Source organism: Alosa alosa, chromosome 10 (genome assembly GCF_017589495.1).
Source record: "Alosa alosa isolate M-15738 ecotype Scorff River chromosome 10, AALO_Geno_1.1, whole genome shotgun sequence".
In the NCBI taxonomy this organism is placed as follows: Eukaryota; Metazoa; Chordata; class Actinopteri; order Clupeiformes; family Clupeidae; genus Alosa; species Alosa alosa.
The window spans coordinates 2,801,821-2,815,387 of NC_063198.1; the positions used below are offsets into that span (position 1 = coordinate 2,801,821).

General features: G+C 40.2%; 1 protein-coding gene across 8 annotated transcripts in view; it reads left to right on the forward strand.

Annotated features, from left to right (window-relative positions):
- The first annotated feature begins 487 nt into the window (after nucleotides 1-487).
- Nucleotides 488-13,567, forward strand: part of slmapa (sarcolemma associated protein a) — a 68,976-nt gene continuing 55,896 nt past the window's right edge. For 3 of the 8 annotated variants that reach the window (XM_048253933.1, XM_048253931.1, XM_048253939.1), the window contains exon 1: nucleotides 488-2,536. In XM_048253933.1, coding sequence (XP_048109890.1) covers nucleotides 2,339-2,536 — 198 coding nt within the window. In that variant the 5' untranslated portion in view covers nucleotides 488-2,338. The remainder of the gene's footprint in view (nucleotides 2,537-13,567) is intronic. The other 5 variants (XM_048253937.1, XM_048253936.1, XM_048253938.1 and 2 more) reach the window with 2 other exon arrangements.

A 13,567-nucleotide genomic window follows, 5' to 3' on the forward strand; every position in this document is an offset into this window, starting at 1 on the left:
AGCGATGGAGAAGGGCTCGGAGGGGGTACGCGGCGACGCAGAGGGCTCGGAGGGGCTACGCCGTCGATTCGACGCAGAAGCATAAATCAGACTTAAGGACAGTTCTCAGATAAACCTGGTAGCCTTATTGTTCCATATGATTAATCAGATTTATTGTCTAATCTTTCAGTGAGACTACATCTCACTGAAAGGAAAGTAGGTAGGTCTACAATCCTAGTCCATCCCCATTATAGCCTACTAAGGATTCGCCATTGGCTATTGCTAGAGTAGGTATTCACAATTCATTGATGCTGTCATTATCACAGCCAGTTTTACTTCCTGGTTTTCTGAAATGTGCATAAGTTTATAATTGACATGTAGGGCCTATACTATGATATTCTGACCTGGTCAACAAGAGATGACGTTGAAGTTAAGGGATTCAAGTTCAGCCAATGATAAACTAATCTCATGATGTAATTGGTTCTGTCGCTGCGATTGTAGGTGTGTAGGTGAAGAAGGCACAGTTCGATCCTATAGCCTAAATATTCAGTCATATTTAGACTAATCAATGAATGTTGAAAGTCACAATCTGTCTTCATCTGTCATTGTTTTTAAACGTGTATGCTATTCCACCAGCATTATAGCGTTATAAATCGAGGCACTGGATTACTTGTCTTGGAAGATTCATGTGATTGGACAAGCTCAATGTCACATATTTCCACCCTTCGTTACGTTATGGGTATGTCGCGTGCGCGAGCGCGGTGTTGGCGCTGCCCGGTTTGTGTATTTCATTTCACTATGGCGGCGTTCAATTGCGGAGGAGGACAAGTTGCTTCGAATTGCCTCCAGTTTAATTGGACTCGGCATTAACCTACAGACTCCATCGTCATTCCAATTTAGTCTGAATGTCAAGGTATCACAAAAAAACAATGGCTTAACGTGGAATCTTATCAACGGAACGGAACTGGTCCTGTGTCTGCGGCAGCTGTAGGACTTTGCTTTCTGTGACCACTTAAGCTATTTAGCTAGCTATCCAGCTAGCTGATAAAATCCCGGATTTGTGTTTATTTTTGTTAAACAAGTTGGCAACTATTTTTCTTGGCGACTAACACCACTCCCTCCGACGCCGAAGACTCACGGATTTTCAGAAAATCCTTTTTTTGTCTCAGTTGGGCAATATTGTTGATTTGCTAGTTTACATTAGCTACGACAACTAACGTTTGCTAGCTAATATACGGATAAGAGACCAACTTGGGCAGCTACTTTTAGAAATAGCAAGCCACAAATGATATTACATGTTGAGCGAGATACAACTTTTTTGGGCACATCACAGATAAGTCAGACTCCGAACCTGATTCGCGGATGAACATTTTTGCCCGTCAGACGTCAGCAAATAAACTGGAAAGTGTGCTTCTGTTGTGGGGAGGGGTAGCTAGCTAGGCAGGAATGCTAGATAGCCAGTTTGCGAATTAGCTAACGCTAACGTTTAAGGCATACAAGATTTTTGCAGAATGTGTGCTTGAACTTCCATCACAGTGCAACTTATACTAGCAGTTAAGTGTCTGACAGGTGAAATCAAGTGTAAAAGACATAGCTGAATGTTAGGTGTTTGCTGTGAATGTAACCACGGTAATTTGTGTTATTTTGAAGACTTGCTCAAATCCTTCTAGTTCTACAACGAAAGGTAACGTTAACGTCAAAATCAAGGAAGGCGAAGGATTTGCTAGCAGTTTGCTCTCAAGGTGGCCACGGATGGCTAGATATTATGAACTCTAGGATTTTATAACGGTACGGACTAGATTACAAATACATGGATTAACGTGATTGCTTCTAGACAATCTGACACTTGTTTCGAATAATCGATCTGAGCGTTTTCCTCGAGGAACGTATCCGCGTTGGTCGCCTGTTCACCGTAGGTAGTCCCAAAAGCTTACATTCACCGTTTAGCTTGTTAGCTACTAGCATAGTACATTCAACATGAGCTACCTCTGAGTTCAGAGGCTGCAGGTCTGGCCTAAAGCCGCTTCTTAAGAGGTACTTTTTATGGATTTTGACAGCTATATTTAAAGTGGAGTATTGGTTTTCCTTACACCATGGAGGTCTTTGGAGACAGTACATTTACTTATACATGATAATTGAGTTATTGTTTTAGTTATGTAGGCAATTGGGTATAACGTCAACTCATTGATGAGTTTTCCCCCTCGATTGACAAAATATATTGGTGAATGCATTGTCGAGGCGAATATATTGTATAACTAACCTTATTCCAGTTTAGTTAGGGGCTAGAAAGTCAGTCATTCTGGATCAAGAAACCTTGTCTTTCGTACCTGGTTGGAGTAATACTCCCAAGCCATCATCAATGCCTTCAGCGCTGGCAGTTTTTACCTGCCGCCCGAATTCACACCCTTTTCAGGAACGTCATGTCTACCTGGACGAGCCAGTCAAGATTGGGCGATCTGTGGCTCGCTGTCGTCCTGCTCAGAACAACGCAACATTTGATTGCAAGGTGTTGTCCAGGAATCATGCACTCGTTTGGTTCGATCACAAAACGGGCAAGGTAAGTCACTTCGTACTTAGGCTACTTATGTATGAAGGCTTAAATGAACAGGTTGAACAAACAATGTATTGACATGTGTTTTGAAATATGAAACAAGTCGTCGCCGAATATTCTTTATCGCTGTCCAGTTCAAGCGGTGTTGGAGATCCTGTAGTGCTTCTATAATGTGGGTCAAATCCGTTGAACATGGGCATAAATACATATAAAAGTTGTTGAACTGAGATTGGAGGATATGTTGATTGGCTTTTGCCGTTGAGTTGTGGTAAGATGTTGACATATCCAAATAAACTGCACTGAAGGTATTTTAACCCTATGGAGTCAGAGCCCAGATTGTGAGACTAATCTGCTCTTCCTGTTTTTTTAGCAGTAGCACCAAAGTCAAATATATGTTAAATCAAACTCAACTTTACAGTAATATGTTAATAGTCTGCATGTCTATGTAAAATGGTGCAAATAATTGAAGATTTGCAGATGAATGTGGAAGCAGGGGAAAAAAGCTGCAACCGCTTGACCTAATGATCTCAGGATCTGTTAATGCATTGACAAAAATTGATTGTAGATTGCAGTTCATTTCAATTTCATCTTAGACAATAACAGATACATTCAGTTTCGTCTTCCCCACCTGCCCATATGAGAGTATTTCAGTTGAGACAACTGAGAATCTACTAAATTAATTTTAGCCACCATAAGTGCTTTTCCTTTCAGTGTGCAGTCATTTTACATACCACCAATGATTAACAGAACTCATGGGCCTTTCCTCAATGGGATAGCAGCAAAATTTGTCATCAAAATAGCAGTGTGTGTGGCTCTGTTAAGGTGAACAAGTGAGGCAACGAGTGAAGGCTGATTTATGCTTCTGCATCAAATCGACGGCATACCCCCGCAGACCCCTCTACGTCACCACGTACCCCCTCCGAGCCTTCCATCGTTGCTCGATGCGCACCTCCAAAAAATTCTAACCTCGCGTCAAGGTGATGCACACAGCAAGGACTGTGATTGGTTGACTCGCCCTTTGTGTTGATAGCCGACTGCTTCAAGCAGTTTACTGTGGGGAGTAGCAACATGCTATTTCACTGACACAAGCTTTGCAAATAAACGCATATTTTGGTTACAATTACTAAAGTGGCGGATGCTGCTTTTGGAAATAAGGGAAGCTGTAAATAATTTGTCAGTTATTAAACTAATATTATTAAGGTACTATATTGATATTTGAGGGCAAAACCAGTTTAGACCAAACAGAGAGCAGCTAGCTCGGCCAAGTTCATTTTGGGAGAGTTGAAATGGGCTATTTGGCAGCCTACTTGAGTTATTTCTCTGTGACTATAGTTAAATCAATTTTGTCTCTACCTTGATGTTTTATTTTGAATCTTTCTTCGTAAAGAAGACCATCAAATGGCTTTAAAAATTCAGGTATTATTACAACAATATTAGCATAATCTAGCTGCCACTTTACACAGCTAACAGCGAGCTAGTGTCACAAACTCAATAACTAAATATATATATTTTATAGTTTTATTTACAGTAGGCTATGTACAAAGACATAGAAACTGACCGTATTGCTGACAAATACAAGTGGAGTGGGTCTGGGGAAGATTAATTCACAGCCCATTTCCAAATGGTGTTCCCAAATGGATGCCGATTAAAATGCCTCCGGACGCAATAGGAGAGGCCAAAAACCAATCAAAGCAATGAAAGAGACAGAGTGACTGGAACACACAATTTGCAACAGTTTACTGTCTGGTTGTAGGGAGAACCAGAGCCGTATAGCCTCTGTAGAACCATTTTAAGAACATTTTAATGAAATACACTGAAAGCTAATATTTTGTCACTAGCAACCTACTGCCCTCGGTCAAACACAATTGCTTTTTCATCTCTGAACAAAACCGTTCATGTTCAAACGAGCATTTTGTTTCATTCGTCATTTCTGGCCGGCCGGATAAAGCAGGCATGGGGGACGAGACTGAAACGTTCAAAGCAATTATGCCGGAATTGTTTCAAGGCAAACACTGAAGTGTAGCTTAATGCAGTGGTCTTTAAATCATTTTCATCCCATAAAAACTCTCAATGTTGCAATGTCTTTAGGCTAGCCTAGGCCTATTTCATTTTTTGGTTAAAACGGTGTAGCCTTAATGATAAAGATGACCAGATATGGCGAAAATGAACATGATGACTGACAAAATAAATTACTGTGATGTTTTAAGAAACCATTGTTGGCTTACATTGAACAAGTCAGCATAGCACATCAATTCAAAAATATGTTTTCCGACGACTACGTGCAGCTACTGTAGGCCTATAAATGAACAGAATATCAAACAGGCTACCACTGTTGCAGATATCACATAGGTATCCCTTACATTTTTGTACATTGTTGCACATTCCAACATAAGGAAGCAGTTACGAGAAACTTTCTTCTAAGTCCCTGTCTAAAACTAACGTGATGGCAGCTTCAAACAAGCAGCAGCAGCCATTGTTTATATATATTTTTTAAAACCCTGGCTTCAACAGGGTGCTCTATCATCATCATGTAAAAATGACGATAGACTACCGGCAAAAACTTGTTGCTGAATGAGCCAGACATGAAGTTGAACAAGTTCTAGCATAGTCTAGTCTAGGTAGTAATGTAGATACAGTAGGCTTGTTTTTGACAAAATTTTCCGCGATATTTTAGAGGCGGCGCCTCCCTTGTAGTCTTGGAGGGATCGCCTCTGAATGACGGGGTTATCTGTTTGGAAAGTCTCTTTGTCAGTAACGTTTTGAAATCAGCACTTCACCAGCAGGCAGTACTTTGTGGGCATTTGTGGGAAAGTTCGCTTGCTAACATAACATAAAATGGCTGGCAGACACCTCTCAAATAACCTCAAACTTATTTTCTGGTTACAATAACTAGGTCATTGGAATTCTGACTTCCGTTCCGGTGGGTAGCGACACAGAGTAGACGCAGAACCTCGAAAGGATCACGCTGGCGTCGAGGCAACGGCGTAGTCATTGCGTGAAGTCATAGTGAATGGTGAAAAGCTGGTAATAAAATCAGAGTTTGTGATGATAGAAACTTATGCATAGTTTCAACTGTATCATTGAATAAAGCTGCAACTCCTCGACCTATGGTGTGTCTGTTGCACACAACTTGCTGCAACAGAAGTGAAAGGGGGGTTGTCTCGAAGGTCTTGTTCACTTATAATGACCTGATTACAAACTGAAGCAACATTTTTCTTGGTAACATCGCAAAACCAAAGCGAACAAAATGCAAATATGGCCTAATACTAAAATTTAAGTTAGATTTATCTACCGAGCCGTTCCTCCAATGGGTTTGTTTTTCTTTCACCAGCTAGCACGTTAAAGTGCAGCCATGGCCTACTGGTTAGGGCTTCGGACTTGTAACCGGAGGGTTGCTGGTTCAAACCCTGACCAGTAGGAACAGCTAAAGTGCCCTTGAGCAAGGCACCTAACCCCTCAAAACCCACCGTAAGCACAGTATGCAGAAACACCATTAGGCGGTGGGCCGAGGGCTGTTCTCTGCTTTAATTTCTGATAAAATCGATCCCCAGTCATAGTCAGGTTGGTTTTTTCCACATGAACCTGGCTATTGCCGATGTCCTTCATTTCTTCACGTCTTACATAGACAAATGCAATAATAGTCTAGTGAGGTCAGAAATGAGCCTGTCTAAAGGCCTCTTGGAAATCATGTGGCATGTTACATTAAATGCGCACACAATTGCGATTCGAAGCAAAAAGTATGATGGCCTAACGAAGGTAAATTGCATATTTGTAAATGTGGCGACGGCGAAGCGTTAAAGTGAATCGTAGACTTTATAATAACCAAAGAAAGTAAAGGAGATGATTTGCACCTCCGTTCACCAAATAAAGGCCGTGGTTGTGTTTCTACAATATGTTGGCACAAAACGTAATTTCTGTCAGAAACCAAGTAGGCTAAACGTTTTCATTGTCATCATGAACTATGACGATGCCCATGTTCAGTAGGCTATGTGTTTAATTTATTCAAGCAGTGACATTTGGTTTAATGCATGGGGTAACGTGAGGTGTATCAGAAAAAAGATGGGCCTGTCCCTCTCAAAACATGTTAAAATAGCGTGATTAGCAACCAGAAAGTAAAAAAAAAATCCCGGGGGAGACACCCCCGGACCCCCGTGGTTTATTATTATTATTATTATTATTATTATTATTATTATTATTAGGCTATTACAACTGGCCTGCCCCCACTGCTAAAAAAAAATCTAGAGTTTACGGTCATCTCAAAAATGGTGGGAACGTCAAATGTAACAAGTAGGCCTATAAGTCAGAAGAGCTACATATGCGACTGATTACACATTTAATTTACCTGAACAGTGTTTGAATCCTGTTTGTAGCCTACTCACTGGAAATCTTGGACCTAGCAGTTACTGTGCAAAGCACAGATTCCATTTGTGTTATCTGTTATCACAGATTTCATTCCATATTAGCCACCAACAACCAGCTAATGATGTTGTTATGCATGTACAAAATACAACATTTGAACACCCATATTGCTGCAGCTGTTAATGTGATTACTCATATTTCAAGCTGCATTTCTCCAGCCCCTCAGTTGTGATGCTTTTCATGAACTGGCCCCCATTACAAACTAATTGAATAGCCCTGGTCTACAGTATGATAGCATTAAAGTATGGATGGTAACACACAACCCATTCATTACCTTCTGGTCGGGAGGAATGAAACAGGCACGGGGACGAAAGAAACATACAGTTGAAGTTATGAAAACTTCAGTATTTATGGCCGCCGCTGGCGGTCGATGATTCCCGGGACACCGAAATACCAGGGCACTTGGTCGGCATGTAGCTCCACTAGACTTTTTACAGAAAATTGTGTTCGTTCGGTCCCCGGGGTCTGTGACACAATGGTTTCGCAGGAGACAATTAGGAGCTCGAAAAAAAGAGAGAGCGCAGCCAGACGTTCTCAGTAAGGCGCGCCAAAACCACGGCCGTACGCACTGTGCGTATCATCAGGCTACTCGAGAGAGAATTTCCCCTGTGTTTGTGTTCACACCAAATTGGCCTAGGCTACCATAACTTTTCAACTCTGTATGGTATTCCATTATTAACTGCATGACAGTAGGCTATTTACAATTTTCTGTAAAGTAAAGTTTGTAACACGTTATCAAAATCAACTTAATGCAGAACTGCACGCGTGCACCTTTTGTTTGAGCAGGAGAGATACACACGCATGCTACAGAAGTTGTAGGCTAGCTTGTTGTTTTATATTACTATAAATAGGTCGTTATTAGGCGTTGTTGTTGTAAAGATATTGCATGTGGATGTTATTGGCCTACTATGTAGGCTACTTTTTAACTGACCAATACAGGAACCTAACCGGGACAAATATTATCAAAGCGTTGAAAGTTAGGTGGGTGTGTGCGTACCATCGCATTCATTCCTGCAGGCGCCCTGTCCACTTTTTTCAAAACGAGCATCAAAATAGTGATAAGTCCACGTCTAGGCATACTACCCCTGTCCCTGACAACGTTACCGGCTCCGACACCCCCCTTGTTTGTATTTGATGTGGTTGGGCTGTGTGTGTGCGCGCTAGACTGCGTGTTTCAATGTATTTGACGTTGTGGCTGGCTAGGGCTGTGTGTTAACAATGTATTACAGACAGCGTGTTACAATGCATCATGATGAGGCTGTGTGCGTGCGCGCCAAACTCTAGGCTACAATGTTTCATGAGTTCAGAGTTGCACATTTTAGGCTGACCTGGGTACCACTGGCAGTTTTTTTTTTCCCAAGCCTTAGTTGAAGTAATTGATGGTAATAATAAAATATTTCATGGTTGATTTTTTTTTTTTATTTATTTATTTATTTATTTTTTGTGCATTGCCTCATGTTTGTAGGCTACTTGTTTTTTGTATGTTGGTACAATTGTATGTTGGTTGGTTATACAGTTCCACAATATAAATGCATATATATATATATTGATGATAATAATAATAATAATAATAGTAATATATATTGGGGGAAAAAAGTAAGTGGCACCTCTGTAATATTTTTTTGTACAGCTAGGGTTGTAACTACACAAAAATCACAATTCGGTACCTTTTGAAGTCATGGTTTGGTTAATTACAGTACTTCTTTATGTACTGCTAGCCTTACATTCACTGACAAAATTGCTGATGCTCAACACGTATAAGCAGGAATAGTATTTTGAAAAGATGTGAAATGTTTTTGTACCGTTCTGGTCTGCCACTTAATATGTTTGTGTGGAAACTCTAATTTGAAAAATGGTCCGTACTCTACATGCAAAAAAAGCCAAACGTTGGTTACTGTATTCGGTACATTCAGTACAAATCTGTCTTGAACCTAACGTTATGTACCTAAATGGTTTGTTACAAATATAGCCCTTTTCACACAGAGATCATGCAAGAGGAGACGTCTTTTTGCTGCATCGTGTGTCTGAAAACGAGGTGAAAATTTGCCAGCCTGCTGATCTGTTCACATGATCCGGCATTTTGGGGAGCCAGGAGGCAGGATCAGCTAGCAAATTAAAACATGACGTGCAACAGGGGGCGTGTAGAGTGATAGTCGTAGGCCTTCAGATGCAGCAGGTGTGTGATTTCCAAAACCATGGCGGGAGAACCGACTGCACTTTGGTTAGCTGCTGCGCACATTTTTAGTACCCTACAAATCTAAAGCCCTGATGAAGACCTCTGTGCTAGGTCAAAACATTTTGGTGTTTTATTGAAGTAGCCAGTTCCTTGCTGTCACTGTTTTTGGAGTGCTTGGATTAATATTTTTTTTTTTTATATTGGACTGATCCCCCTTATCCAAGAGCACCCGATATCGCGAATGTACGTTTATCAACTAGAGCTACCAGCCATTTGTTCTGAGTTGAACTAGCTATTCAACAACCTCAGACGTCAAATTGGTTATATGCAATCACGACTACCTGTGTAAGCTACCTGTGTCAGATCTGTGGTGTGTGCGTTCTGTCACTGCCTGCGGTGTGATTGCAAGGTGTAAAGACTATTGGAGTTGGTGTCTGTTTTTGATAGGCCAGTGTCATAGAACCTGACATAGGACCTGTCAGGGAATGGCTAACCAAACTCAAAATCAAGAAATTGGCACATGGAAATGAATAATAAAGATGTAGATACAAATTAATACCAGGATAATTCCTGTTATTATTGTAATAAGCAATATTCTTTCACAACCAGAAATGTGTACAATATCATACATGCACATGCACAGTTGCGTACCCAGCTGAAGATGATAGGAGATCACTCCACTTCCACATCCTCCCCCTTACACATCCTCCTTTTCATATCTTTCTGACTGCATAATAAGCCACACACCCAGTAATGCAGAAAAAATCTGGTGATATACTGTGGAAATACTGTCATACACATTTTTGGTCGTACTGTCCAACACTACTAACAGTTTTTTGAGGAATAGCCTACAAGGCAAATATAACAAGCAAATTCTACAGGTTAAAAAATATTAATAGAATATTTTTAATAGGATGAAGCATAAGGCAGAATCCAGCTCTAAAGGATGGAAATAAGAGAACAACACAGTTGAGAGACCAAAAGAAGCGTTCAAACATGTGGGCCTGGTTATGGTATAAATCTTAATTTTTCAAAAATCAATAAGGGTGGACGGGGCAGAGCTTTTGTGTGTGTTCAAGTTGATCAGTTACTGTTAATGTTTCTTGTTTTATTGAAATTGCCACCTATAGCCATAGCCAGTTCAAATCTGTGAGGTGAGATGAGCTGTAATTACCTGAACTCACAATCAGAAAGTGTCCCCTCACATGCTGTCAAAGTGAGTGGCTTTAAAGCCAGTACCTTTTGCCTGTCACTTTTTCTTCTGAAGTGAGAGTTCTGGTTTCCAAAAATAGTTGACTGGAATTCACGCTCCCCCACCCCTGGTTATCAGGCACTCTAAAAAGGGACAACCAACTGGCTAACAGCTGACTGCAGGCAACAGACCCCCCACACACACACACACACACACACACCACCACCACCATCACCATCAAATCACTCCCAAATCGTCAGAATACCAGAGCAGTATCCTATTCTGTATAAACTAGTACACCTATTTTTCTACATTACACTATTGTAATGTAGTATTGTGAATTTCAAAATGTTTATTAGGGTAATATTGGGGCATAGCTATTGTAATTTTCAGCATCACCTACGCTTCAAAGCCATAGCCAAACACTGAGCTGGAATTGAATTTGAATTTGCCCTTTGGGGATCAATAAAGTATCCATCCATCCATCCATCCATCCATCCATCCATCCATCCATCCATCCATCCATCCATCCATCCATCCATCCATCCATCCATCCATCCATCCATCCATCCATCCATCCATCCATCCATCCATCCATCCATCCATCCATCCATCCATCCATCCATCCATCCATCCATCCATCCATCCATCCATCCATCCATCCATCCATCCATCCCTCAACTGGAGTATAAGCCAAAAAATAATAACCGTCAATGGTAGACTTAAAACCAGCTATGACATGACAAAGCGATTGTATGTGCTCAAATTGACGTCAAAAGTTCATGGTGCATAAAAATTGTTTTATTCACAATTTAACGGAAAGTACTACACTTCCCAAAATCCTAACGTGTAAAAGCAGAGCCATTGATTGGTAGAGATCACTGTTGCCATGGAAATGTTTATGCCATTGTTCCTGCAACCGTCGGCTCGGTACTCGCTGAAATCAAGATGGATACCGAGGCTGTAAGAACCGATGTGTGACCGTCCGATGAAAACTGTTTTTCTCATCTTGAATGTTGAGTTTACTCAATGGAAACGGTAGGAAGTTAGTCATCTTCTTGTCTGACATGAAAAAGAAGCATGTTAAACTTTCATTAGGATACAAATGTTCAAAATGTGTCAGTTCGAAAAGGCTTATGGGATGAGTAGTTCCTTCACTCGGAAATTAAAATATTTAGTCTTGTACCTTTGCCTTTTTTTGTTTTTTTCTGTTCGTTTTTTTGCTTGACATGAAATGTTGTATGATTATGAGTCACGTCATAGCTGGTCAGCCTAAGTCAGGGTCTAAAACTCTATATGGATTTTTCCAGACCTCAATTGGAGAAATGAATGAGAAACTTGCTTCCGGAAACTGAACTCTGGAAACTAAGAAGGGGTGGGACTGTTGAGCTCTATTGATCAAGTATTGAGAGAACACCAAAATCATCAGCTTCAAAAAGCTATACAATTGAAGCTTATGGGGCATGTGGGAAACATTCCATATCAATTCAACCAGGGCCCACACACTTAGGTCTCTCAAAATCTGTATAAATTACCAGGTGTTTATTTTCCTTATTGAGATGAGTAGAAACACTCTCACAACGCAATGATCAGAAAAGAAATTCCTTCAGGGTCTGAACAGCAGACCTCACAAGTCTGAAAATTTAATTTTGAATCTCATTTTCAAAGCACCCTAGCACCTTGTGGGAATGTACGAAAAAATGTTTAAATATTTTTTTCTTTATTCTCTATGATCCCTTCTTTTTAAAAACACCAATTTGACTAGTACCAGGAGTAACCTGCTTGTTTTCACTGCTGACTACTCAAAATATATTAAAAATGCCTTGCTGACATGAAGATCCCTATAATTTTTTCATATTTACAGCTTGGGGAAAAAAGTAAGAAACCACTGCACATTTTTCTGATGTCATCATCCTACGGTTGCTGAGTGACATTCGAATGAGTCATATTCAAATTAGCAGTGGTCTCTTAATTTTTAATATGACTGTCAACTCATTTGAATGTCACTCGGCAACCGGATGGTAGGATGATATCAGAAAAATCTGCAGTGATCTCTTAAACTGTAACAGCTCTGGAAAAAATTATCATACTATATTGGTCTATCAAATTAATACATTATTGAACATTACTGATTATAGTGTGTAGGTTATTCTGTCTATAATGAACATCAAACTAGTCATCAAAATATTCAAGACTTTTTACAAACTCAAAATCATGTTGTGTACAAGGCCTGCACCTTGGGATTTATAATGAAATACTGGTAAAATAGTCTCTTAGCTTATGAGCATAAGAGCACAGGAATGTTTGTGTTTGTTTGCAAGAAGGACATGGCTTTTCTTTAAACGACAATTCCGGCGCAAAATGAACCTAGGGGTTAATAACACATGTGTACCGAGTTTGACCGTTCGCTGGGATTTATTTTCATGCTAGTCGAATGTGACCAGTTTTATTGCAAACCGCTAATTAGCGTTTAAGCTAGCCTTCGGGCACATGTACAGTAAAAAGAAATCGCTATTTCTATACCACTAACAAGGCTCAAAATAGCACCACACTTACACAGTAGCATAATGAGGGTCTCTACGTGTAAACCGAAGCATTGAGAACTTTGTAAGTGTACAGGCAGTTTATTAAAAAGAAACACATTACCGTTCATGTCTGGTTCACATATACAGGCAGGGAATAAACTGCCTGTACACTTACAAAGTTCTCAATGCTTCGGTTTCCCTGGTCGTTTCTTTTGCAACTTTCACCTTTGTGGACAGCTAACATCCAGTGCTACAAAACAGATTATCGCATGTTGTTAGGACATTAGCTAGGGTTAAACGCTAATTAGCGGTTTGCAATAAAACTGGTCACATTCGACTAGCATGAAAACAAATCCCAGCGAACGGTCGAACTCGGTACACATGTGTTATTAACCCCTAGGTTCATTTTGCGCCGGAATTGTCCTTTAACTGGCATCTATGCTTATTGGATATTCTCTTTTTTAAAATGTTTGTTTTTCCTATTGATAGCCTAACTGAGGTCATATTTCACATATATCTTTGGTCGATTGTCATGTAACTTTTTGAGTATTTGACACTTCTCCCTTGACAAAAAGATGACGTTTCCATGACAATGATGTTTAGCGGCTGCTAGTCCCCCACATTGCTGCTTGCAACTATAATTGTTAGATGATGTTGACCGCGTCTTTTTATTGTTTGACTGAGTCATGATCAAAGATGCTCGAAGATGTTTGAATTTTGTTCAA